Source organism: Dendropsophus ebraccatus, chromosome 5, assembly GCF_027789765.1.
Source record: "Dendropsophus ebraccatus isolate aDenEbr1 chromosome 5, aDenEbr1.pat, whole genome shotgun sequence".
Taxonomy (NCBI): Eukaryota; Metazoa; Chordata; class Amphibia; order Anura; family Hylidae; genus Dendropsophus; species Dendropsophus ebraccatus.
In genome coordinates, this window is record NC_091458.1 from 50,166,899 (window position 1) to 50,193,262 (window position 26,364).

The following is a 26,364-nucleotide window of genomic DNA, read 5'->3' on the forward strand; positions in this document are numbered from 1 at the left end:
GGTGCAGTTTGTAATTAAAGCGTAACTGTCTTTTTTTTTATAGCAGAAATCAGTAGTATAAGCGATTTTAAGAAACTCTGTAATAGGTTTCATCAGCCAAAAAAGCCTCCTTCTGTCCTCAAGAAGCAATCTCCCAGCCTCCCCCCCCTGACTTCTTATCTGTGCATTATCAGGCAAACACGTCTTCATTACAGAGAAGCCAGTGAAGACGGGCTCTGCTCTCTCCATTGTAAGCCTATGAAGGGGGGAGGGGCCGAGGGAGATGAGGGAGCAGGAAGAGGTGACATGAAGGTCAGCTGTTTGTAGAATCTCTGGACACCTAAAACGCTAAATTCAGGTGTCAGAAAGGTCAGTGCTTATCTATGAACTTACTGAGAGAAGATTGCAGGGTGTTGTGCTGTGCAGGACTGCTCCGTGCTCAGTCACTCCTAACAGCCCCTCCCCTCTCCATAGCCACATAATGGAGACAGAAATCCTGCTGCTTCTGCAGTGAGGGGGGAGGCTGGGAGATTGCTTTTTCACTACAGAAGGAAACTCTTTTGGTTTATAAAACCTAATACAGAGTTTCTTAAAATCGCTTGAACTGTTGATATTTAATGTTTTTAAAAAAAAATGACTCTGAAATGAGTTATGCTTTAAGCTCCATTTACTTCAATGGAACAGAGTTTAAAAACCGCACCCAATCTGGAGACAACAGTAGGGGGAAAGTGGCCGTGTTTTTGTAGCGCTGGATAATCCCTTTAATCCCATACATGTTATAGTAGAGTGAGAAGTGCCATTACAAAGTAGACTATAACAAGCCCTTACATGGCTCTGTAGACGGTGAAATAAAGGCGCTAAAGCTCTTAGAAGGCGAGAAGGAAAAAAAATAAATGCTAAACAGAAGCTTAGTCTGGTGACTGAGGCCATTTGGGTGTGTGTCATGCAGGGGTCCTGTGTACATCAGTATTCTGCAGGCGCGCTGTGTTACACTGTAAATACGTCAGCGAGCGCCCCTAGCGGCCGCCTCTCTCCTGTCCTCAGCGCTAGATCACTGACCTGTGAGAGCCCCGCCCCTCACACATTGTAATGTGCGACCAACGAAATGAAAGCGTGACGTCACTAACAGCGGCCTGCTCGCTGCTCTGCCAGTCGTGACGTTCCAGAAGTAGGGGCGGGGCTAACGTCTCCCTGCGTCACTGCTGCCGGCTGCAGTCAGCGGGGACCTGCGGGGCTTGATGTAATAGTGACGGCTGCTGGAGGACCCCGGCGGCTGTGAGTGCGGACTGCAGGTAGGATGCGTGTGAGGGCGCTGTCTAGCGGGGGCAACTCTGCTTGCTGCACAATAGAGGGCGCGCTGCTCCGGACATTTGTTTATACGGAACTGCGCTGTTATTGGTGGACGCGGGGCTGTGCGGCTGCACGTGCTGCGGTGATCACGTGACCCGCGGCTAGGTGCTGTACAGGTCACTGGTGCTGTAGTGTAGCTGTGTGTAGGATGAGGGGGTCATGTGATGTGGGACATGGTGTCTCCTCTGTCATTACCTCCACACAGTCTCCTACTGTATTTGTGTTTATGAGGGGTCGTCCATAGTGCCCCTGTATGTCAGCATGCACAGGGTAGTATCAGGGGTCAGGCCTGGGGACATGCAGCTGACTGTACATAATGTATCATAACTGGGAACCCAGAATACTTTCACTTTCATGTAATGTGAGAAACTAGGACTCCCAGCATGCATTGATACCCCTGTCTGCCCAGGCATGCTGGGAGTGATAGTTTTGTAACAGCTGGTGAACACTGACATAGCTGAAAATGTTTAGTTCCTAAATCAGCTGTGGCCTGCTGGGAGTGCGGCCATGATGTTACGTACACTGCTCGCCTGATGCTACAGCCGATCATTGATCTATGAGGGCGTACACGGAGGCGTCGGGGACGTGCGGCGTACACGGAGGCGTCGGGGACGTGCGGCGTACACGGAGGCGTCGGGGACGTGCGGCGTACACGGAGGCGTCGGGGACGTGCGGCGTACACGGAGGCGTCGGGGACGTGCGGCGTACACGGAGGCGTCGGGGACGTGCGGCGTACACGGAGGCGTCGGGGACAAGTCAGTGATGTCACTCTAGTGGGTTACACTGGACTAGGAGCAGATTTGGGGGTTAAGGTTGTTTTTTTGTTGCATCTTGGCATGTAATGTAAGTTAGAGTGGGGTCATCCAGGCTTAGAAAAACATTAAAAACAGAAACCACATCACTCCTGTCCCCAGTCTGGCTTTGGTTTTGTAGTGTAGGTCCATTAAAGTGAATGGAGCTGAATTGTAGTACACAAAACATAGAAAAATGCAACAGCTCATCGCAATGGCAAGATACAGACCCACTACAGGCCTAAAAATTGTTAAAAGCAGTCCGTCCCCCCCCCCCCCCCCCAACTGCTAAAAAAAATTCCCCCAAAAAATAATGAGGCTCTTGGTTACCATTTGCAAACTGTGTAAACTCTGTAGTGACAGAGCCGCAGAGATTCATAGAGTTTCCCTGCTGCCACATGGTATTGACACATCATGCCGGGTGGGGAAACAGTCCATGACAGGGCTTCCCCGACCATAGGGCCTGTAATTACGAGACATGTGAATGCAGCCTTATGGTTGCAAGTCATGTCCTGACTGTGTTTCTTATCTGTGCTGACAGCTGTCACTCTGGATATCACTCGTGGTCAGGCTGGCACCTGCGTTTGTAAGGGAGCATTCACCCCTTGATTGTGCCTTACGAGGCATGGAAATGTCAAAGCCTGTCAAAATCCGGGTCAGGATAAGACGCTATCCTGGAATACCCCTTTAAATTTATCTTCATGTGGGTGGAGGAGCTGTGTATATGTTGCCCTGTGATTCGGCAGGCTTTCAGTACCATCATGGGATGCAACTTGTCTCTCTGGTCTATACTGCTGAACAGCATGAATCTCTTCACAATATACTGTGCAGCGGACTCTGACACAGATGAGGGTCTTATCATGTGACACCCCTGATGTAGATGGATTGACACTGCTGCAGCAAAGTCCTGTGTATCAGACAGGGTCCTGTGTATCAGACCAAAGACTTACCTGGCATTTACACTTAGTCACCCTAACTAATTTAAAAAACACAAACTTTCTTTCGCCATATACCTCCTTATGCATTGTCTTTTTCCACAATGAAGCTGACTATAAGTGCACATTCAGACTGGTCAGTATTGTTGTATGTCTTGACATATGTTGCTATTTTCAGATGGTATTTGGGAACACATCTTTGAACTCTGGAAGTCGTGCTCCTCTTGGACATCTTCCTGTGTGTAGTCTAACTTGTCATTTCAGGAAGGAAGATAAAGTACTAGAAGGTGGTGGTCTCACTAAAGATTGCCGAAAAGTTATATGTGGCATATCCTGTGTCAGAGGAAATGAGCTTAAATGTGGTTTATCTCTGCTGTAGAAAACACCTTCAGTCTAATGAAAATGTAGATGACATAATTCATAAGACTAGACAAGACTTGGGGTATGTTTAAAGGGAATCTGCCAGCACCTGGAGCCAACCTGAGATGCTGACAGTGCATTAAAGGGGTAGTTCACCCCTAAAAAATTATTTCAAATCAACTGGTCCCAGCAAGTCCCAGCGATTTTTAATTTACTTCTATTAAAAATCTCAAGTCTTCCAGTACTTAGCAGGTGCTGTATGTCCTGCAAGAAGTGGTGTATACTTACCAGTCTGGTGAGCAATAGAGATTTTCTATGTGGATTTGCTCCTGCTCTGGACAGTTCCTGACATGGGAAGAGGTGGCAGCAGAGAGCATTTGTGTCAGACTGGAAAGAATATACCCCTTCATGCAGGACATACAGCAGCTGATAAGTAGTGGAAGAATTGAGATCTAGTAAATTACAGACCCCTGGGACTTTCTTGCACCAGGTGATTTGAAAGAAATTTTCTTTTTGATGAACAACCCCTTTTAAAGTAAATCTGTTGGCTGCAATTCATGAGCATTGCGGAGGATTTTTCTGTGGAACTCGCAACATGAAATATGCTGCCATGGGGTACATGTGAAACTGGCCTAAGGGGAGATACCGACCAAAGAGCATACTAATACACATGAACAGCGGTAACATTGCAAGTCACCATGTCCTCGGTGTTTACCAATGTGGCACTCATGGGAAATCTTCTATAGATGCCAAGACCCTTCTACAGAGAAGCTCTGAGGTTGTGCAGTGGTTGTGAGCTATCTTAGGCTGTTATTGTGCAAAAGTTGTTCACCGTATAGTAAAAAGATGTGCATACCCTTAGGGTGCCTTTACACGTTCCAGATCCGCTGCGGATCCAGTGTCATTCAACCCTATGACATTACAGTACATACTCGCAGTGGGATGTTAATCCTGCTGCAAGTATGTATTGTCATAGGGTTGAATGACACTGGATCTGCAGCGTGAAATCTGCTGCGGATCTGGTACGTGTGAAGGCACCCTTATAGTGGAAAAAGTGGCCTCTTCACTATGTATTCCCTGTTACTGCATAAGATGCATATTAGCCCCCTCTTCTAGGTGCATAACTGTGAGCTATGTTACCCGAGAGACCCCAATGGCCAGAGTTTTTTTTACCTGGAAGAATTAATTCTAATGAATATCACAGCAATAGTGCCCTTATGTAAACTGTTACTGACCTATTTTCTCCTTCTCCTTCAGGGGGCCTGAGGCCTGGATGGTCTGGTGTCAATGTGTCTTGTGGAAGCTGCTGTACCTATGACCTTCAACGAAAACCAGGTAGAACACTCTGTATACAGTTGGGGACATGTAAGAAAACACGTGGGCCACAACTGTGCCTTTGGTACCGTATAGGATTCTGCAAAGTCTTTCTCATCCAACTATTGTCTACTGGTAAAAAGATGGGGCACCAAAGTCCAGATAACTAACTGATTGGTGGTGGTCATACCACTGGGACCCCCATGATCATAAGAACAAAGAGCTGCTGTTCTCTATTTTCAGGTTTCTCATAGGGAACGGAGTAGCAGTCGTGCATGTGGGCCGCCACTCCATTCATTTGCGGGACAACTTATTTTCCATTCTTGTGATTGGTCGGGGTTCCAGCCACTAGAGCCCCACTGATCAGCTAGTCCCTTAAGATAACTGCTGCTAGCCCATTAAGCAATTACAGAAGCAATGACAAAAAGGAAATCATGTAAAAACTTTTAAAGTAATACTGTCATCTTTGTTTGCAGTCTAGTTGCGAAGTAACCCGTGCAGGTTTCTCTTTAATTGTTGGTGGACAGTGTCACCGAGGTTGGGCTTCTTGGCCCTTCTATCCCCTTCAGTCCGGTGTTGTAATCCAGCCCCCCCCTTGGGATGTGGTGAAGGAAGCACTGGACTGAGATAGAAAGAGGGGATTTAATGGCCTAAAAGCACCAAATATTAAGTGTTTTATAGCTAAAAGATCCCTTAAATGTGGACCATTAGAGTTTTCTATGTCCAACTCTGCATAAAGGTGGGTCCACAGTATATATAGGTTTCTTAGAGGTGTAGCAGCAAACCCTAGCAATGTATAAGGACATCTTCTCGAAGAGGCATGACCATAACCAGTTTTCATTATCAAGCAAATTGATCTACACGTTTATTTTCTTCAGGTCGTGTGGTTCTAGTTTCAGCGCACACTGACAATGGTAGACGTTGGAAAATGGCCAATATTTGCACTTTGCCCGCAAGAAGATCTGAAGTTTATCAGAAAGGCTTGTGTGTTCGGCTCCGGAAATGAAGTGTTATATATCACAAAAAACGATGAGGTAAAGTTATTTTCACCGATATCCAAAGCCCTAAAATTCTGGATTTCAGAAAAGCAGTACAGCATTATGATATACATGAAAAACTCCTACTGTGTAACTCAGAGCAGGCATTTTAGTCTTCGGAAAATGCCCCCATTAGCTATATATGCTAGCCCAGACACAAAATTCCAGTCTTGCTCACCGTTACTATTCATATCAGATTTTTGCATTTGCACAATACATTACACAGTCACCATAGTATTCACACATTGACATAAGTTTTGTGGACAATTTGTTTTTACTGTTTAGTTCTGGATTGTAATGTAAGTTTTACTGATACTTCTCCAATGAGTGTTTATTTCAACTTTTTCTTATTTCTTTCATAGGTTTTCGTGATGGGTACAAACAGCAGTGGCTGTCTAGGAACAGGAGATGCACTCAGTATAATCGAACCTAGATGTCTTAATGTTCTGTCAGGGAAGAAGATAGATAGTCTGAGCTGCGGGAGTGGCCCTCATGTTGTTGTAGTAACTTCAGGTAGGTATAGAAAGGGAAAATGTTATATAACTTGCTGCTCGTCTTCATGATCCTATATGTGCTTGTTGCTAAAGTTGTGTATGCGTCAGGTGCAGTGTTCTCCAATTAAATCAGCATTTGCCACCATCCCCAGGGTAGGGGGGTAATTTTTTAATTGTGGGAGATGGAGTGGTCAACCACTGGGACCGCCACCTTGATCTTGAGAAATGAACCCGTAGGAGCTCCTGTCTGAATGTAGTGGCACTACACAGTCAACCGCTTTTCTATTCATTGTCTATGGAAGTGCCAATTACAATGCCCAGTGCTTTCAGCGTTCCCATAGAGTGGAACAACAGTTAAAGGTGTTATCCAGCATCAGAAAAACATGGCCACTTTCTTCCAGAGACAGCATGACTTCTGTCTCCTGTTTGGGTAGGGTTTTGCAACTCAGTTCCATTGAAGTGAGTGGAGCCTAATTGCAAACCACACCTGACAAGAGTTGTGTTGTATCTGGAAGAAAGTGGCCATGTTTTTCTAATGCTGGCTAACACCTTTTGTGCACAGTAAGTCTATTCAGATAGTCGGCGATTGCAGACCTGCTGCAATCTGATAATTATCTGTATAGGGAATAAGTGTTAATGGTGGCAAAACCGTTATTTAGATGCATACATCATAATTTGTCATTGTACGTTATTCTTGCACGTATGTAGATTTGTATGGTACATGAATATCATTATGCTAGAATTTAAGATACAGACTTTATTCTGGAAAATAGGCTTAATGCATTGAAACAAGTGTAATGTAGTCTTGAGGGTTTTGTAACTACAGCCAATGTTTTAAGCATTATTGTATATTTGCAGATGGAGAAGTATATAGCTGGGGTCACAACGCCTACAGCCAGTTGGGCAATGGATCTACGAATCAAGCTTTAATTCCATGTCAAGTGTCCACCAACTTGGTAACCAAGAAGGTTGTAAATGTTGCTTGTGGTTCCCATCATTCTATGGTGTGCACATCTGATGGAGAGGTAAGATTGTTTCCTGACACAATATAGTCCTGTTTCTGCTGAGTCCTTGTGTGTTGTAGTGTAAATGGGGTTTTAGACTTTAGCACTGATATTTAAAGGGATTGTTGAGCATAAATTACAAATCTATGCTTCTGCCGAGGCTGCAGGAGGAGACAAGTGTGGTATATTTACCTGTCCCACTCTGCCGCAGCTGTTGGTTCCTGTGTTGCACTGTCAGAAATTTCTGGTTCTCCTATGGAAATGGCATAGACAGCACTGACATGTTAGAATTATGTGGAGAGGGGAGAAGAGGGGGAGAGGTGGGGGCGCCTCCTGGTGCAATAAAAGATGACCAGAGTGGAGAACACAGGGGAAAAGGTGTTACACTCACCTTGTAGAGTTGTGCTTGATTATAGGCACAACTCTATATCAGGCATATTGGGTTGAACACCGCAGCTCCTGCCGGGGTACGTCCAAGGAAGTCGTACAATCAGAGGAAGAAGTATATCAGCCGCAGCAGGCTTAAGGACCATGGGGGGTCCCGGCTTAGATAGGGCGCAGATGTCCAGTAGACCACAGATTGAAGCAGTTGTCTCATGGAAGGGGTATTTATTAGAGTCATGACGCGTTTCGGCCGCCAAGTATGAGGTGGCCTTTCTCAAGTTGTACAAAACATATTGGGGAACAGGGGTTTAAATGGTGTGGAACATGACATAAACAGAGCATCACTTCCGGGGCGACCGTCATAATAAATACCCCTTCCATGAGACAACTGCTTCAATCTGTGGTCTACTGGACATCTGCGCCCTATCTAAGCCGGGACCCCCCCATGGTCCTTAAGCCTGCTGCGGCTGATATACTTCTTCCTCTGATGTTAGAATTATGACAGCGGCAAAGAGAATAGGACAGGGTGCGGCCTGGGAACCGGCAGCTGTGGTGGAGTGGGACAGGTAAATATACCACACTGATGTCTTCCCCCCCCCCCCCCCGCAGCCCTGGCAGAAGTGTAGATTTGTAATATAGGCCAGTGAAGAGGGACTAATATCTGTCTTGGGAGACCAGACTGATAATCTGTCTGTCTTCTGACTTTTCTGCCAGATGCTTAGTGTTTTGTATGTATGTATGCATGTATGTGTGTGTGTGTGTGTGTGTATATATATATATAATAATATAATTTTGTTGTTACGGAGGGGTTGTATAATTTTTGTCATGGTGTTGTTCAGCTGCATTTATTTATATATACAAATTTTTTTTTATTTTTTTTTGGGTGGGGACATTTTGTACAACATTTTTTAACTTGTATTTTTAAAATGAATGTACTATCGGGTACATCGCTTTAAGATCTTTACATCAATAGACTGATGCCGGTGCCAACCTTTTTCTGAACCGCGGTCTATTCCCGGGCACCAGCCTGGCCTGAAACACTGGAGCGGGACGGAGCCAGTCTATTGATGTAAAGATCTTAAAGTACCTGCTGCTACATTCATTTTAAAGTACAACATATACACCAGTCAGCCATAACATTAAAACAATTTGCTTAAGGGCCTGTTCACACTGAGCAAAATGGGCTGAATTTTAAAGGCCCTATTCCACCAACAGATCTGACGACAGATTATCTGCCAAAGATTTGAAGCCAAACCCAGGAACAGACTATAATCAGAGAACAGGTCATAAAGGAAAGACTGGATTTCTCCTCTTTTCAAATCCACTCCTGGGTTTGGCTTCAAATCTTTGGCAGATAATCTGTCGTCAGATCTGTTGGTGGAATAGGGCCTTAAGCAGAGCCCACACCGCAGACGCAGCTTTAAATTTCACCTGTCCCAATAGGACGCAGCTCAAGGGAATCCTGGAAAACATTGCTACAGCCTATGTCTGTGTAAATGTTTTTCAGGCAGTCTTAAGGCAGCATCCAACTTCAGTCACTGGGAGTGAAATGCTGAAGGTTCAGGCTTGGATGAACCCTCATCTCTAATACTGACCGCTGCATACAAAGAATACCCTGCAAGACTAGTCATTTAGGAAATGCAAGACTAGTCATTTAGGAAATGCCCGTATGCAGTTATAGTAGCCATAACCATTTGTCCCTTTGTAAAGCCGCTCAGATGATTGCCCATCTTTCCTGCTTAAAAACATCAACTTCAGAAACAGACTGATATTTGCGTCCTAATATTTTCCATACCTTGTCAGGCATCAATGTCTCAAGATAACAACAAAGTTTTTAATTTTTTATTTTACTGGTCAGGGCTTTTAAAGCGGATATGTACCATCGGACATGCACCCAGTACCGTTCTGTTGTTTTCCTTAATGCATGCCTGGTCCTGGGGTCTGTCTTTCTCATGGGGGCGGTATTTTGGCTAAAAACAACTTATATTCTGGTTGCACAGTGTCAATGAAGGGGGTACCTAGAGCATCCATGTCCTAGGCCTGGCAAAGATCCAGCCCAGGGGTGTGATGACAGAAAGAAGGTGGGAAAAGAGGCGATGCAGGCCTAGTGATGCCAACTACTTTCCCCGAGAGACAGACCCTGGGACCAGGCATACATTAAGGAACATACCAGAACAGCATCTGCGGTTTGGAGGTGGGGTGGGGTAGTTTCCGGCAGTACAGATTTGCTCTAAAGTTATGGCTGATTAGGATACTATATATGCTGTGAAGGCAGATTTCTGTTTGACCTATGGCTGTCTGGTTATGGAGGAGAATCTATTTAGAGCCATTGTTATTTTCCCTATAGTGTCAAAGGGAGGGATGTCTTTGATTTTTCAGACTTATTTTTCTTATATGTTTAAGCTAACCTGGGCTCCCAGATGTGCCGTAATGCATTTCATAGTAACTGAGGATGTGCGAATATTTCTAGCTGTCTATAATAAAACACTTATCTTTATTAAGGTGTATGCCTGGGGTTATAATAATTCTGGGCAAGTTGGATCTGGCTCCACAGCAAATCAACCAATACCTAGAAGAGTAACCAGCTGTCTGCAGAACAAGATTGTTGTTGGCATTGCTTGTGGTCAGATGAGCTCCATGGCTATAGTAGACAATGGGGAGGTAAGTTTTTTGTTTGTTTGTTTTTGGGGTTTTTTGCGTGATGTGTCCTACAGTAATATCTGAATTTTTTTTTTCTTTCAACTAAAGAAGTATTATCACAATGCACCATAGTGACCTAATAATCAAGTTTGCTCATAGACAAGCAGACCTTTGCCCATTACAAGTAACCGATCAACTAGATCTGTGTTTCTTTATAAAAAGTTATTGAGCCGTGTAGTTCTTCACTTATATCATTGTTTGCTGCATACCCCATTTATACAGGGACGTTCCTCGGCTGATTGCTGGGTCTTTTAGGTGGGGCAATAATAAGCCTCTTTGGTTGATAATCACCTTGTCTGAAAGGCCATTGACTTAGTAAGTAGGGTTGTTAATTTTGCTGGAAATTTCCAGATGTTACAGTATGCCTTCCATGCACTTCAATAAAACATTACTATAGTGCAGCTCTGTCATGCCTGTAATTTTGGCGTCAGAATATCTGTGCCCATCGCCTTTTCTGCCTGCTTCTTTAACTGTGCATTAGAATAAAGTGTCCCACTCTGTCTCCACAGTGCAAGACCCAGCGTAATGTGACTTTGGGCACTGGGTCTCTTGCTGAGATGCTGTGGAGATGGAGTGGGACCCTCTGTCTCCTAAAGCAGATTTAATGTTAAGCTGTCATAAAGTATGCTGAAGCGATCTGCGTGAAATTTGTACTGACAACGGAAGTTCAGGTATCCGTTAGTATGGCCACACTGGGTTGGTATTGCGCTCAACCCCCATTCTGATCTAATTGGGATCATGCACAGTACCAACCGGGCATTGTTGTATGCATGGATATTTAAACTTCTCATGGCATAATGGATTTTATGCTTCTTGGTTCAGCTTACCTTATGATACATACACTTTTAGGTGTAAACACTACGTATATTTCACACTACGTATATTTCAGTCAGTGTTGGGGTCCTCATATTGCAACCAAAACCAGGAGTGGATTAAAAACACAGAAAGGATCTGTTCACACAATGTTGAAATTGAGTGGATGGCTTCCATATAACAGTAAATAACTTCCATTATTTCAATACAACAGCCATTGTTTTAAAATAACAGCAGATATTTGCCATTAAATGGCGGCCATCCACTCAATTTCAACATTGTGTGAACAGAGCCTTTCTGTGTTTTCAATCCACTCCTGGTTTTGGCTGCAATATGAGGACCACAATACTGACTGAAATATACGTAGTGTGAACCCAGCCTTAATTAGCAAGCGTCCATAACTACCTGGGTGTCCCCTTCTTTGGACATGGAGACTTGGGGCCCTATCACACAGAAAGGTTATTGTGCAGAAAATGTTTGAATGTAAGCGATAATCTTGTATGTGTGTATGCAGGCAATGATCAAACCACTAATGAAAATCTGTAATGTTATGGTATATTGATATTGTGAGGCATTAGCAGCTAATGACACAGGTTGCATGTAGATGATGACGCATGTAGAAGTCCTTAGCTCTCACTGTGCCAATCTTTATGCTGTTTGTGGGAAATCCACAGTTAGGATGAATTCTATAAATTCGGCTCATCCACCAACTAAACAAGACTTTACTATAACCATTACCCTACTATCAGTCATAGGAAGGTATCCAAACATACACTGTAACATATATAACAGACCAGGCACTTTTCCTGTATATTTTTCTATAGTTCCAGCAGACAAGGTCTACAGTGTTTCAGTGCTAATCTGCTTTACATGTAAGTGCCAAGAAGAACAGGGTTTTACAACTACTTGCTGAACATGGCCGAGGAACGTGTCAGACATGGCTGAAGAGATTTCATCTACAAGTGTCAAAGTACACAGCGCAGAAAGCAAAAATGAAACTAATATGGATTTACTGTAATAGAAAATGTCACACGGCGACCCTTTCTTATCTACAGCTTTACAATTTATATTGTAGTTATCATCAAAGCTGAATCTCTACAACCTGTCCTTATTATAAGGAATATTTTAGCCACCTCCCCTGTGCTGACCGTTCCCTGGGCCCCACACTGGTCTTGGCTTACTTGTATTCACTCACTTACACAAATAAAGTTTATACTAAAAGAAATAACAAAATTAAGAGTAGTTGAAAGCTTTGTAACTGAAAATATAATAAGTAGCAAGCGTCCATAACTACCTGGGTGTCCCCTTCTTTGGACATGGAGACTTGGGGCCCTATTACACAGGTTATTGTGCGAAAAATGTTTGAATGTAAGCGATAATCTTGTATGTGTGTATGCAGGCAATGATCAAACCACTAATGAAAATTTGTATGCCGCTGACTATAAAATCATTTGTTAATCATTTGCAAATCTTTAGGTGTATGTACACATCGTTCAGTCCTAATCATGAATGTTCGTAGACTAGAGTGTACGAATTAACGTAATTCTGATCGCAACTAACCACTTCTGTTCCGTGTATTATGGTGACTGATTTCGGGTTGTTCCCCAAAGCGTTTGTTTGCAAATGTTTATTGTTAATCGGTGGAAGCAAAAAGTGACATATGATGCATTGACAGTGCCAGCTGCTTTAGTCATGGCTCTACCGGGAATCACAGGCAGCACTTTCTTTATCTTTCTTTTTCTTTGATAAGGTTTATGCGTGGGGCTACAACGGAAACGGACAGCTGGGGCTGGGTAGTAGTGGAAACCAGCCAACGCCGTGCAGAATAGCTGCTCTTCAAAGTATCCGAGTGGAACAGGTGTGTTTGCTTAACAATTTACTGAGATGGTAAAAAGAGGTCACTGCTGATAGCTCCTGATGAAACCTCAGAAGGAAGTAATATAAAATATATAAACCTACAACAGACTGAGGCTACATTCACCTGTCTGTAGTGCAGCCTACGACTATGGACCCACGGCTGCGGACCACACTCCGAATGTGCATCAGTAGTTCTCCGCGCTTCACAGAGCACTATGTTGGCTTCCTATTAGCATAGCGGCCTGTGTCGCAACTTACGGTTTACATTACAACAGGTCCTATTTTTTGTGGCACTGATCGCGGCCCCGTACATGCGTATGGACGTGTAAACAGGACCGTTGGTCCCAAGTTCTGTCCGCCATAGGCTGGGAAATGTCTAAGTGGTTAACGCTGTTCCTTTGCAATGTTGGGATCTTTGGTTTCCATCTAGCTAAAGATGCCATTTATGTCTCTTGCAAATACTTTGTAAACAAACCATAAGCATGCAGACAGGCCCGGATTATGGTTGCTGAAGACCCCACTATTTTATACCAGGTGGTTTCTGCAACCTTATCTGAATCTTTTAGCTGTTGTAGGACTACAAACCCCACCACACATGTACATGTTAGGAGTTGTAGTTCTGGAATACATACACACTAGATTTACCTCAGAAATAAATAGATAGAATGGAGACTGTCATGAGGTGAAATAACATCTCTCCTCTCCATATTACACTGCCCAGCCACTGTAGATCTGTACAGTACAATAATAACAGTATTGTTCCTTTATACAGCACCAACTTATTCTGCAGTGCTTGTATAGAGATTGTAGTCACTCATCTTGGTCCCTGTCCCCATTGGGGCTCACAATGTTTTGGCGTGTGTGATAAAATCCATGCAGACCTTGTGGGACATACATGCAGCTGTAATCTTTGGTGGGATTTGATCCCAGGACTCCCAACACTACAAAGCAACATGGCTAACCTCTGTGCCCTCCACAACACAGCTATCAGCTCCTGCTCTCCTCCATGTTGCCCTAAGGGCGGGTTCACACTACGGAATTCTCGCGGACAATGTCCGCGGAATTTCATCAGCTGTCCGCCCGCACATCTGGGCGCCTTTCCGCCGGCCCCATAGACACCATTCTATGGGCCGGCGTATTCCGCTATACGCTGAAAGAAGTGTCATGTCACTTCTTTTAGCGGATCGCGGAATACGCCGGCCCATAGAATGGTGTCTATGGAGCTGGCGGAAACGCGCGTGCCCGTGCGAGCGGACAGCTGACGGAATTCCGCAGACATTGTCCGCGAGAATTCCGTAGTGTGAACCCGCCCTTCCTGCTGCAGTTTCTACTGAGCTCAGATGTTAGCTCCTCCTACAGGGGTGGGGCTAAATAAATGTGGATGCATAACCCCACCCACCTGATGACTCCATGTCCCTTCACTGGCAGGAACAGGAAACTGTCAGGGAACGTGACATGAGGGGTCCTGTGACTGAGCCCGAGAACACAATAAGGACTCTAAATAAGTCAATGCAGTCATAGTTTATTGAAAATCCCGGACAACCCCTTTAAGCACTGGGAGTACTGGCATTTATTAATCCATAGTTGAGTCACATGAATGTTAATACCATGTAAATACATTTTTCTGTTCTGCAGCTGATACCTCTCTCTTGCAGATTGTCTGCGGCTATGCACATACTCTGGCACTGACAGATGAAGGTGTAATGTATGCTTGGGGAGCCAACTCCTATGGCCAGTTAGGAACAGGAAATAAAAGTAACCAGTCCTACCCTGTGCAAGTATGTGTGGAGAAGGAAAGGTACGTCTGTGTATGTCCTGCTTATCTCTGGCGCTGATTTGTAGATCATATGATGTAATTTACATGAAATTACTGTGTAAAATTCCTACTTTAACCACTCTATGGGTTTGGAAATTCATGGGGGTGTGGGGGTTGTTCTCAGTTGTCCACTATTCTGGGATGTTTACCAATTTTAAATGGTTCAGTAAACCCATTTTATACAACCTATTAGGGAATTCTGGGTAAATAGAAAGTGGTCCTCAGTTCAGGACCTTCATCCTTCATTGACCAGAGTTGAGTCACTACAAAGAGCATCTCTAGTTGTAAGGGGATTTCCTCTCCTTCATTACATAGATAACTCATTGATTTAAATGGGCTTTCTCTCGGTGGTGGCCCTGTATAATATTGGAAGACTTATTACTGTTTCTGCACATATTGCAGCTGATCACTTGAGGTTCCAGAAGGGATGCTTCGTGAATAGCTTATTGTCAAATGTCCCTTCAAATGACCAGGTAGGGATTGCCCAAAGCAGAGAATCCCTTTAAGAATATAGCAGCACTTCCATTTGAACAGGGATGGTAGATGTATATAGCGCCGTACTGATAAATGGCAAATAATTACCCTCCCCCTTTACTAAAGGGTTTCACTATATGGGCTATAAAAATGTTTAAGTTGTGCTAATTGTACTGATATTAGACCAAACAAGACAAGAAGAATATCATCAAAGCACCATAGTAGTGACAGCACAGTCATCATGGCAGCTGTGGGGAAGTGGAGGTATTTCATAGGAGACATTCTTAGAAAAATAAGGGAACGTAGTGGTATTGTCTCCACTCTGGAATTTCCTCTTAAACTTGGCCTAAGATGTGAAAGATTCCTGATGGCCTCTATGTAATTTCATCAGCAGAGATCTATTGCTTTTTATTGCTCTAGCCCTTAGGTTAATGTGGTTTTTTTTTTTCCTTTCTTTCACACTAACAGTTCATTGAGTATAGTAATAAACTGTGTTATGTATACATAAGTGTAGTATAGTATGTGAAGAATGTAGTAGGAGTCAAACACACAGACATACAGGTTTTGTCATCTTTGTCCACAATATTACATGGTGTCATTTTAACCCTTTAGCGCATAGTGAATCCTGGACGTACTTGGTTAATAATATTGGAGACTGCATTTTGTACTGGAAACAATATCCATTATAATATTTATTGTGTGATTATGGCCTTTCCAGTGATTAAATGGTCTAAAGCACAGGTGTCAGACTTGTGGCCCTCCAGCTGCTGCAAAACTACTATCTCCATCATGTGTGGACAGCCAAAGCTTTAACTCTCCAGGCATAATGGGAATTGTAGTTTTGCAACAGCTAAAGGGCCGCAGTTTGACAACCCTGGTCTAACAGGTATTTTAAGGCAATCTTTCAGGAGGATTTAGGGCTTCAAATCACCACAAACCTGTCCGGTAACGGACTGACAAGGATGGGGAGTCTCAGTGGAAGAGTCACACTGCCTGATCCTCCTCCTGACTTATGTTTTTATTATGTCCATCAAATGGGACGTCATCACAAGAGGCATCTCTGAAGCAAGTAAATCTATGTATGTTGTATGACGACTGACCATGGCCTGATGGACATCAATCCAGGTCACAGATCAGCCATCTTGACTCTTACATCGTAGAAGGGCAGAATAAATGACCTTTTGTCACCTTTTATAACAAGTTCAGTTTGGTTTTGGTAGCCTATTCAGACAGGTTCCCTTTAAATATAACAATTTTAGGGAGCAATATTAAGTCTATGTGAACGTTGCATGCAAAGATGTCTGTGATTCGACCATATCTATTGTGTTGCCAATATGTTTTTTTAAACTAAGGACTCAAGCACAAAATTAAGAAGTTACTATAATTTGGGAACAATTTCTGGTGTTTCACACAGTTATGTCTGGGTGTTAAGAGCCCTTGGGGTCCTATTACATGGGGTGATTATCTGCCCAATCAGGCCAATATGGACAGATATCACCCCGTGTAATAAAGACAAAGATCAGCTGTGGAGCTGATCATCGGCTGATCATTGTCTTTAGCAGGTATAAAAATCATCAGCCGCCATCTGTGCATCGCTCTGTGTAATAACGATGCACGGACAACGGCTGATGATGGTGTACGAAAAATAATAAAGTTTATACTTGCATGTCCAGGCTCCCCCAATGTCCCTGCAGCCGTCTCTGGCTTTATATTAAAGGGGGTATCTAGCATTAGAAAAACATTGCAGCTGTCTTCCAGAAACAGCACAAATTTTGTTCTCAATTTGTATGTGGTATTGCAGCTCAGTTCTTTTGAACTGAATGAATCCCAGTTGTGATACCACACTCAAGCTCAGGACTGTTGTGGCACTGTTTTCAGACAAAAGCAACTATGTTTTTCTTATTCTGGTTTTTGTAGTCCAATATATGGGATGACATTGGCAAAAAAAAATTGGGCCATGTAATAAGCTCTGTAAGCATCGATCCGTGTAATATAGCAGATCTGCTATGTGTTAGAAAACGTGCAATGTTTCTATACCGAAACAAACCCATATGTTTAAGTCCAGGACAAAAATAACAGAAACATTACTAATGTATTTGGCCGTATCAAGAAAAAATTGATTAGATTTAAGGCAAACAAGGCATGCAATATACTCTGCATTAATTGTACTTCAGGGCATTGGTAACAGATGCCTTTTTTTTTTTTTTTTTTTTTTTTTTTTTTAATGCCATATGCCAGAGAGTCATATTACAGGTGTGAAACATCTGATATGGCCTCAACTGCAAATACAAGCTGATAAGGAACGTCAGAAAGTACAGTTTTGTCTTTCATATTGCACATGAGTGCCCATGGTTTATTCAGTACATAGGCATAGAGAGTCCTATACTTATCTATATGGATTTGTTGATGGGTAGCAGATCAGTATTATATTAATCTATGTTTATATCCCATCAGAATAGTGGAAATTGCGGCATGCCACTCTTCCCACACGTCTGCGGCTAAATCTCAGAGCGGCCAGGTGTATATGTGGGGACAGTGTCGAGGACAAGCCGTCATCTCCCCTCACCTCACCCACTTCTCATGCACAGATGATGTGTTTGCCTGCTTCTCCACCCCTGCTATAATGTGGCGCCTCCTTTCTGTAGGTGAGAAATCTTTTTGGTTCAGTAGAAATAAGACAGACACTGACTATTACTTGTTGGATAGAGATGGAGGTTACTTGGTTTCAAACCATGACCGGGAGCTAAATCTTTTAGGCAACCTTTCAGATTACAGTACTTCTCTTTACTACTTTTACAGCCTGTAAAAAGACAGAATGAATAGACGCACAGTATAGCTAGGAAACATTAGGCTGGGAATTCTAATCAAAATGTCATTTTCATCCCCAAGAGCCGGATGATCACCTGACAGTAGCCGAATCTCTTAGGAAGGAATTTGACAATCCGGAGACCTCAGATTTGAAGTTCTTAGTGGATGAGAAATACATCCATGTCCACAAAGTCCTCCTTCAGATTAGGTAAGAGTAAAGGCAACCATAACCTTTCAGTTGCTGTTGGCTGAATGTTCATGTGTCCTTTATAAAGAGAGGAGTGGTAAGCCACAGCCAGACTGCTCTGGTCTTATGCCTCCTAGATCAGTAGGGGAAATCCAGCATTACTGATCCTTTTCTTCCCACCATGGAAGGCCGCCATACACTTTAGATTGTTGGCTGAAGTTGGCACGTTCACAACTTTTGTCTACAGTGTATGGGCCATAGATGCATATATAATGTAGAGAAAAATTTGTATGGGTCTGTGAATTCTTAGTTTGTTTGTTTTTTTCTCATTTCTAGATGTGAACATTTCCGTTCGTTCTTACATGACAGTAGTGAAGAGGTCATAGAAATGAACCAGTTTTCTTATCCAGTATATCGGGCCTTCCTTGAGTATCTGTATACTGATAGTATCAGCATTTCTCCAGAAGATGCCATTGGTAAGTACTGATATGTTGTGGTTGTGCCACTGAGTTAGGGCCGTATTAGACAGCCTGACCCCGCACTGCAAGCGAGTGCTGATCTGCTAGACCGGCGCTCGCTTACTGAGCCTTTACACTGCTAGATAATCGTTAGTGATGTCTGTACAGCCGTTGCTTTATATAGAAAATAATAAAAATGTAGTTATGCTTACCTCTTTGCGCTGCCTTTTCCCAACTCACTGCAGCCTTGCTGACAATTCTGGGCTCGTCTGGGTACTGACAGCCTGTTACAACCTATCATTGACTGAGAATAAACAGTGCCTCGGTCAGTGATTGGCTGTCACTGCAGAGACTGGTTTGGCAGCGGTCAGCAGGGAGAAGGCAGGAGGACACTCTGGAGAGTGTAGAGAGGTAAGCACAAGTACATTTTTTTTTTTTCTATACGCTTTCATCAGCCATTGGCTGGCACACCGGCTATTACATGGAGCAATTCACGGCCGTCGGACGATAATTTTTAAACTTGATGAAGGACAACTATCAGCTAAAGAGCGAAGAATTGCTCAATCCTCGACTGATTGTTGTCTTTATTACACAGAGCGATATTTGCCTGATTCGACGGATAATTGTTCTGTGTAATAGGGCCAAAGTATATTACGTATGCTTTTCAGAAATGGTTTAGTGTAAGAAGGTGAAGCTGTGCTACCCTGATACATATAAAGAACATCTTCCTGTAATGCTCTGCTTACATCTGAGAGAGCCTACAGCCACCTGATCTAAAGATCGTCCAGGCATAAATACCATAGTTTTGGTGTTGTAGGCAGGGCTGTGGAGTCGGAGCTAGTTTTGGCTGTGGAGTCGGAGCTAGTTTTGGCTCCGGAAAAAAATGTACCGACTCTGACTCCAGCTTTAAAAAAAATCTTTAAAAAATGTAGAGTTAAATTTTGATATGAATTTTACAAGTTTTGTTCATGGATATATATTATGAGCAACATTCTAATAGGACACTGGCCCTATTACATAAGGGTGGTCATGGGAAAAGTTGTCTGTCACTATTTGGCAGTTTGTTTCTAAGCTGGAAGAGTCCATTGTGCGTGTGGGGGGATATCTGTGCTGTTCTCTTCCTGGATGCTGGATGATTGTATACGAGCAGCAGTGTAATATGAAAATATCCTGTGTAATATAGAGGAGGAGGAGGAGAAGACATAAGTAGTGTAGCAGCAACCTCTGTCCTCAGTGTGGTGTTTTCTCTCTGGGAGAAGATTGTGTGTTTTTCTTCAGCGTTCTATGGTTGCAGCTGTGTGTGTGTGCGCGCTATGGCTGCAGCAGGCTGTGTGCTATGGCTGCAGCAAGCCGTGTGTGTGTGTGCTATGGTTGCAGCAGGCTGTGTGGGTGTGTGTGTATGCTATGGCTGCAGCAGGCTGTGTGTGTGCGTGTGTGCGTGCTATAACGTGCCCCCACAGTGACCTTCTATATCACTATGTAACACCCCTCTCTATATCCCTATGTGTGACCCCCTGTATATCACTATGGCTGACCTCTATATTACAGGTATTTGGCATTGTTAGCAGTGTTTCTTTAAGTATGGTGATTGGTGAATATTTAGTTAGAAAAATAAAAGACTGTCAGCAGGAAAAGACCACCTGCTCCATCTAGTCTAGTTGTGAGTAGTTCAGGACATGGAGGCTGGAGACTGGCTGCATCCACTACACACACAGGAGAATCTGCTTTACATACAGTATTCCTTTATTCCCTCAGAAGTCGCCCCAGGATCATGTAGGACATTAGGGAGAAGCTGCTGAGCCAGTGTGATAAATAACTCCCCAGGTATATGACTGGCCATTTATGAAGGAGCAGGAGTCTGAGTCGGTCCTGATAAAATTCAGGAGTTTGAGTCGGAGCTGGGCTTACCTACTCCACAGCCCTGGTTGTAGGGAGATGACCATTATGAACAGATGATATGTATTTGGATTTTTTTTTTTTTTTTGTAGGACTTTTGGAACTGGCTACATTGTATAGAGAAAATAGACTGAAGCAGCTATGCCAGCAGACCATAAAACAAGGTATCTGTGAAGAGAATGCGGTGGTGCTTCTGTCAGCTGCCGTTAAATATGATGCTCAGGTACAAGGAAATCTCTTTATATGTTGTATAGAGACAGAGACTTAATTGTCATTCTTATTTCACTTCTCAGCAACCAAAGTGGAGTGAAGTTATATATAAATAATTTAAAGGGGCGTTACATAGATCTCTGTAAGATATGCTACCAATGCAGCTCTAGCCAATGGGATTGCTACCTTTGGCACAAAGACGCTGTGACCCCCCTCTGCATCAAAATTTAAGGAGAATCTGTCAGCTGTATTTGTTACGAAGAGCTGCAGACATGGTTGGATAGCTGTTAGGGTATTAAAGCAAACCACACCACCTTTCCTGGAGCTGATGGTGGTTGCTAAACTTACAAAAATGCCTTTTATTTCTTATTCAATTGTCAAGGAGGTGGGGTCAAACTGCTTAAGTGCCACAGCCTGGCACCTTCATTTAGCCTCCCCTCCCAGCCCCTGCTTGATTGATATACAGGGATCAGCTTATAATCAGGGAGAGGTCAGGAGGTAAGGGTAAGCAAAGAGCATGTGTCACCTGAATTTTCTTTTACTAATTAGAGTCAGATACAAAAACATATATATTTTTTTTAATTTTAACCTGTTTCTATTTTATGACTGTGGTTTTATTTTAATTTTTTTTTTTTAACTTTACGTTTTGTACGTTTTTATGGGGGCTGCCATGTTGGCTATATTCACACACCCGTAGTGCAGGCCGCGGCCCACACTACGAATGTGTATCTGTAGTGCTCAATGATGCTCCACTACATTCACGCATCATTACCCTAGTGATCCGGGCCGCAAAATGTGGTCCACATTACAGCATTTCTTTTTTCTTTTTTTTTTTTTTTTTTGCGTCACAGATTGCGGCCCCGTACGGACGTGTGAACGGGGCCATTGAATACCATGGGTTCTATGTTCTGTCCGCAATTGCGGACCGAACAACGGGTGTGAATATAGCCTAAGAAATACAACATTTTGGAAAATCTGGGCCAGTAGGTGTATTTATCTTATTTTATCAAATGATAAGAAAGTGATCTACCCTAACTTCAGTAATTAGCATAAATTGTAGGCAAATCTGTACCTGCCCTATAGTATGTGTCTTATAATGTTAAGTACACAGAAGTATAATGTTCCTAAATTGAGGCAAGTGTATAAGACATCCGTCTTGGTAAATTACCCCCCACAGTTTATTGGTTCATGATATGGGCTGTGCATTTGCTGATCCACCGCTGATCCACCCCCTTCTTGGGGTTTCAGGCAGGCACAGTGGTTGGACAATCTCACTCTTATCCCCATGGATAGGGAATAAGTGTAAGATTTTGTTGTGGCAACCACAAGCCTTGCATTAGTTTGTCATATTTTTAATTTGCTTCTCCGACACTGATAAGTCACCTTGTCCAAAAGTATAACCAAGAAGTCTAAAACTGGTGACCGATTCCCTTGAACTTCCCCTAGCAGTTGAACGCTGTGTTCTCTTAATGGGTCTGTGTAATATGATAATGGGGGCTCTTTCTTCATTAAATGAAATGTCAGACTGTTGCTTCAAAATAAGTTCTGGCCACAAAACTGTAGACATTTACAGACTAGGCTTTTGCTCGTTTAATGAATTTTGAGATAGAATCAAATCAGTTTCTCAGATAAGATAATAATTCTGTGCTCATACGTTGCCAATTGTATCTGTATGGTCCGAATGTGTGTTTTTTTTGTTTTTTTTTTGTAGTGTCAATGAGAGTTCTACCACTGGGTGCCACTGTTTTGTCGCATCTTCATAATGACTGAGTGATTGCTTCTTCATTTACATAAGCTAAACATTCTTAAATAATAACCAGTTTATAAGTGTTCTGATGTTATTTAATGATTTTTATTTTTATTTTTTTGTCTCACTTCACACTTTATTTACCTTTTTTCAGGATCTGCAGATTTGATGCTGTGTTAAATCATTTAAAGTGCCACTTTCATCATAGAAAATTTTTGACATGTCAAAAGGACATGTTAAAAGTTTTGATCGCCCCGGGTGTGTGTGTGTGTGTGTGTGTGTGTGTGTGTGTTCAGACCCGTAACAAGTGAAGAGAGGACTGCACTGCAGCACGCCTGCTCCCTGCTCTGTGTCTGCATAATCAGTTGAGCTCCATATACTTACATTATGAGCCCCTACTGATCACGTGACAGAACCAGTAGAGGACTGCACTTGGCGTGGTCTTCTCCCAGCTTGTTCTCCCCATTGGTATAGGTCTGAACACTCAGACCCGGAGCGATCAAAACTTTTCACGTCTCTATGACATGTCAAATGTTTTCTATGATGAAAGTTTCCTGTTAAATGATTTAACACAGGCAGGTTATTGGCAAGGAATGTTGCTAGAAACGCCCCTTTGGCCAATAATCAGCCTGTATAAAAGTGACAGTGATTTATCTAATCATGGGGAAAACGCACAATCCTCCTCTGATCATGTTTTTTGAGCCTGCTTGAAAATGTATTGCTATTGGGCCATACATATTCCAGGGTTATGTGTGGCCGATAACAATAAAGGGAAACTGATGGCACGGATATGTTTATATCCGTGCTGTCAGTGTCTAAATCACAAGCAGTGCATACTTGCCATCGGCGCTTCCTGTGCTGCTGTTGTACCTTCAGGCCACTGCCTCCTCCAGAATGATTGACAGCTGAAGACTGGCCTGAAGATAAAGCCCAAGTACTCAGAAGCTGAATGCCAGATTACAAACAGCACAGATGGTAAGTATACACTGCTTGTGATGTGGAATATCCATGCTGTGAGTTTCCAGGGCAGCATGAATGATACAAGAATGGTTTGTGCAGTCCACATGCTCGATTTCTTGACCATTGCTTGTATGCAGCCACCAGTGGCTGAGAGATCTTGTGGTGTAAAGCACCTTCAACCAAGTTCACAAGCTTTATTTTATTTTATTTTTTTCCTTTTCCCTTCTATGGGTGTCAAAATCAAAGGCCTCCAGCTGTTGCAAAACAACAACTCCCATCATGCTTGGACAGCAAAAGCTTAGGCTGTCCAGGCATGATGGGGATTGTAGTTTTGCAACAGTTGGAGGGCTGTGACTGATACCGCTGCTTTAGGGCCATGTTCCAATGGCACATTTCAGATTTTGTGACATTTATCGTAAAAGCCAGGCATGAACTGGCCAGAACCAATGGGGCTCATCCACATGCAGAGCCACAGCTAAAATCCAAGAGTGTGCTCAGATTTCTGCCATGTGTTTTGCAGAAGGAAGTATACACCGTGAGAATGTGGCTCAATTTCTTTTTGTAACCTTTAAAACAGAATGACCAGTCTATTGTACAAAGGGCCAGTCTGCTGCAGATTTCTTGTACACCTCCTGTAATTCACTGATTCTTTTGTGCATTGTTCTTTTCCATACTAAATGGTGGCAATCAGATAAACACTAAGTTGTGTTCTCTATGATAAGTTATGTGTCTACAACAAGACATTTGTTTCTAGGACCTAGAAGAGTTCTGCTTCAGATTCTGCATAAACCATATGACTGTGGTTACCCAGACGGACGCCTTTGCTAATATGGACAACGATCTTCTAAAGATCTTTATCAATAAGGCAAGCAAAGCTGGAGCCTTCAAGAACTGACTGGCACCCTGAAGACGACAGTGATTACGTTGTAGCTAAACTTGAATTCCAGGCAATTGGTGTATTTACCCTTTGGTCAGATGACAATGTAGCTATATTTAAGATTGGATTTCTTGTAAATTAAATTTACTTCAGTAATTTTTGAGAATTTTATATACTACAGGCAATTGTTGAAACCTCCATCTGTGGTACAAATGAAATGAGTCAATTTTTTAATACTAATTGTAAAGGTTGATAATGATATGTAACTGGTGTGTTCAGCATTCTATGTGACTATGGATAAATTCATATGAATTACATAGCCTCAGTGCTGTATTAAGCAAGCTGATTAACCAATTGGTTACTGGCTGGGTCATGATGTGGACACAACAGAGATCCCATGGTCAAGTTGTTACTTTAAATCAATGTCCCCCCTTCCCCTGCAGGCTGACGGCTTTTAGAAAACCCCAGACTTTTTCCTTTAAAGCGAATGTATCAAGTGGCAGGCCTGTCGCGCCTCAGTGTGAACATATCCCATTCCCCTCTGTGAGGCGGAGGCTCCATTGACTCTTTTTTTTTTTTAAATTATTTATTTTCAGAAACACGCAGAACCATGAAGAGTACCATACATTAAACTTTGTGAAAGGATATAAATCTGATATAATGACATAGTAAATAGAGCTGTGTCTCACTGGGAGGCTGTAGGCTGCTGCTTGGGATAAGACCAGCGCTGAGCGCGGTTCATGCCAGTGTAAAACAGCTAAGGTAAAAAAAAAAAAACAATATCTTTGATGGTAGTCACTTTAATGCTAGTTGTTTCCTGTGTACCTGAGTGTTAGTAGCAGAAGGCCGTCCATTTGCTGTGCCCTGTAGATGTATATAAGGAAATACTATGGATCTGCAGCATTTCCAGTCCGGGGCCTCAAATTCCCCATCCCTGAAGTAGAGATCAGAACACTAAAATATCTGTCTTATTAAAGTGGCTTACATGATCTGGTTGAGTATAAGAGAGTATTCTGACTACCTGTGATAGTTTTGTATATGTCTACCGTGTTGGTGGTTCGGGGCTAGGTTTTGCTAACATCTGTAAGTATTACAGGTTTACAAGATAATTTCTCAATAGAACTTGCCTGGTCCTGCTGCCTGTGTCTGAGGAAACAAGTTCCTTGTGCAGTAACTGTTGTAATGCACATATTTCATATGTAAAGTTTTTGGCAGTGGAGGTAGCTCAGATGTGGTTGGGTGATTTGCTTCCACTTTGGGCCCATAGAGCTTGGCAGGAATCTCATTTGAGGTTACAGCAATAGCCAGAATAAAGGTAGGACTGAACAGTAAATACACCATTTGTTCTTCATTTTTGCACTAGTGTAACATGCACTGATCTAGAAGAAAAGTGATGTTAGTAATTCTCATAGGGCAGTGGAGTTTCCTCAAATAACATTAATCTTCAGTTTAGTGTAAGATTTCACATCCAACAGTTTAGTACTTACCCTTGCCACATAATACAGTTAGAACTGCAACTGGTTAAGGATCTTGTTATCCAACTAAATATATTGCAAATAAAAGCTCAGATGTTTTATTTAGGAATGATCTTTAACCAGAGAACTGGAAACCAAATGAGCCTTTTTTGTATGATCTGTATATTAATAGACATATAAAGCATGAGACTTGCATAATTTAACTTTTTGTGGCCCCTTTTAGATGACAATTGTTTTCTATGTTAATAAAGCTCTGCCATGAATAACAATGTTTCTGTATTGCCTTAAATTTACTACTATTGCAGATTTAGGCTATGTTCACACTACATAAAAGTACGGCCGTTGTTGCTATCGGCAACAACGGCCGTACTTTATGCAATGTGTAACACTGCCTACATGTCTATGGGATCCCGGCCGGAGCGTATACACATCATCCCG

At 42.8% G+C, this 26,364-nt stretch overlaps 1 protein-coding gene across 2 annotated transcripts; it reads left to right on the plus strand.

Annotated features, from left to right (window-relative positions):
• The first annotated feature begins 1,157 nt into the window (after nt 1-1,157).
• Nucleotides 1,158-25,225, plus strand: LOC138793543 (RCC1 and BTB domain-containing protein 2-like). Of its 2 annotated transcripts, none has more exons than XM_069972152.1 (13): nt 1,158-1,271; nt 4,673-4,750; nt 5,608-5,763; nt 6,129-6,279; nt 7,119-7,285; nt 10,151-10,309; nt 12,912-13,019; nt 14,674-14,816; nt 17,763-17,953; nt 18,198-18,324; nt 18,640-18,779; nt 20,750-20,880; nt 24,329-25,225. In XM_069972152.1, the coding sequence occupies exons 3-13, from the start codon at nt 5,641-5,643 to the stop codon at nt 24,467-24,469; spliced, it is 1,581 nt and encodes a 526-aa protein (XP_069828253.1). In that variant the 5' UTR covers nt 1,158-1,271; nt 4,673-4,750; nt 5,608-5,640; the 3' UTR covers nt 24,470-25,225. The 2 variants fall into 2 exon arrangements, with proteins under 2 accessions (XP_069828253.1, XP_069828254.1); XM_069972153.1 differs by having other exon boundaries at nt 20,750-20,821.
• Nucleotides 25,226-26,364: the final 1,139 nt, after the last annotated feature.

Excerpts from the sequence above, each read along its gene's own strand:
- LOC138793543 (XM_069972152.1), top strand. The coding sequence starts at position 5,641 with ATGGTAGACGTTGGAAAATGGCCAATATTTGCACTTTGCCCGCAAGAA. Across the intron at positions 7,286-10,150 it reads TGTGCACATCTGATGGAGAG|GTGTATGCCTGGGGTTATAA; the intron begins GTAAGATTGTTT and ends ATCTTTATTAAG. Across the intron at positions 14,817-17,762 it reads GTATGTGTGGAGAAGGAAAG|AATAGTGGAAATTGCGGCAT; the intron begins GTACGTCTGTGT and ends ATATCCCATCAG.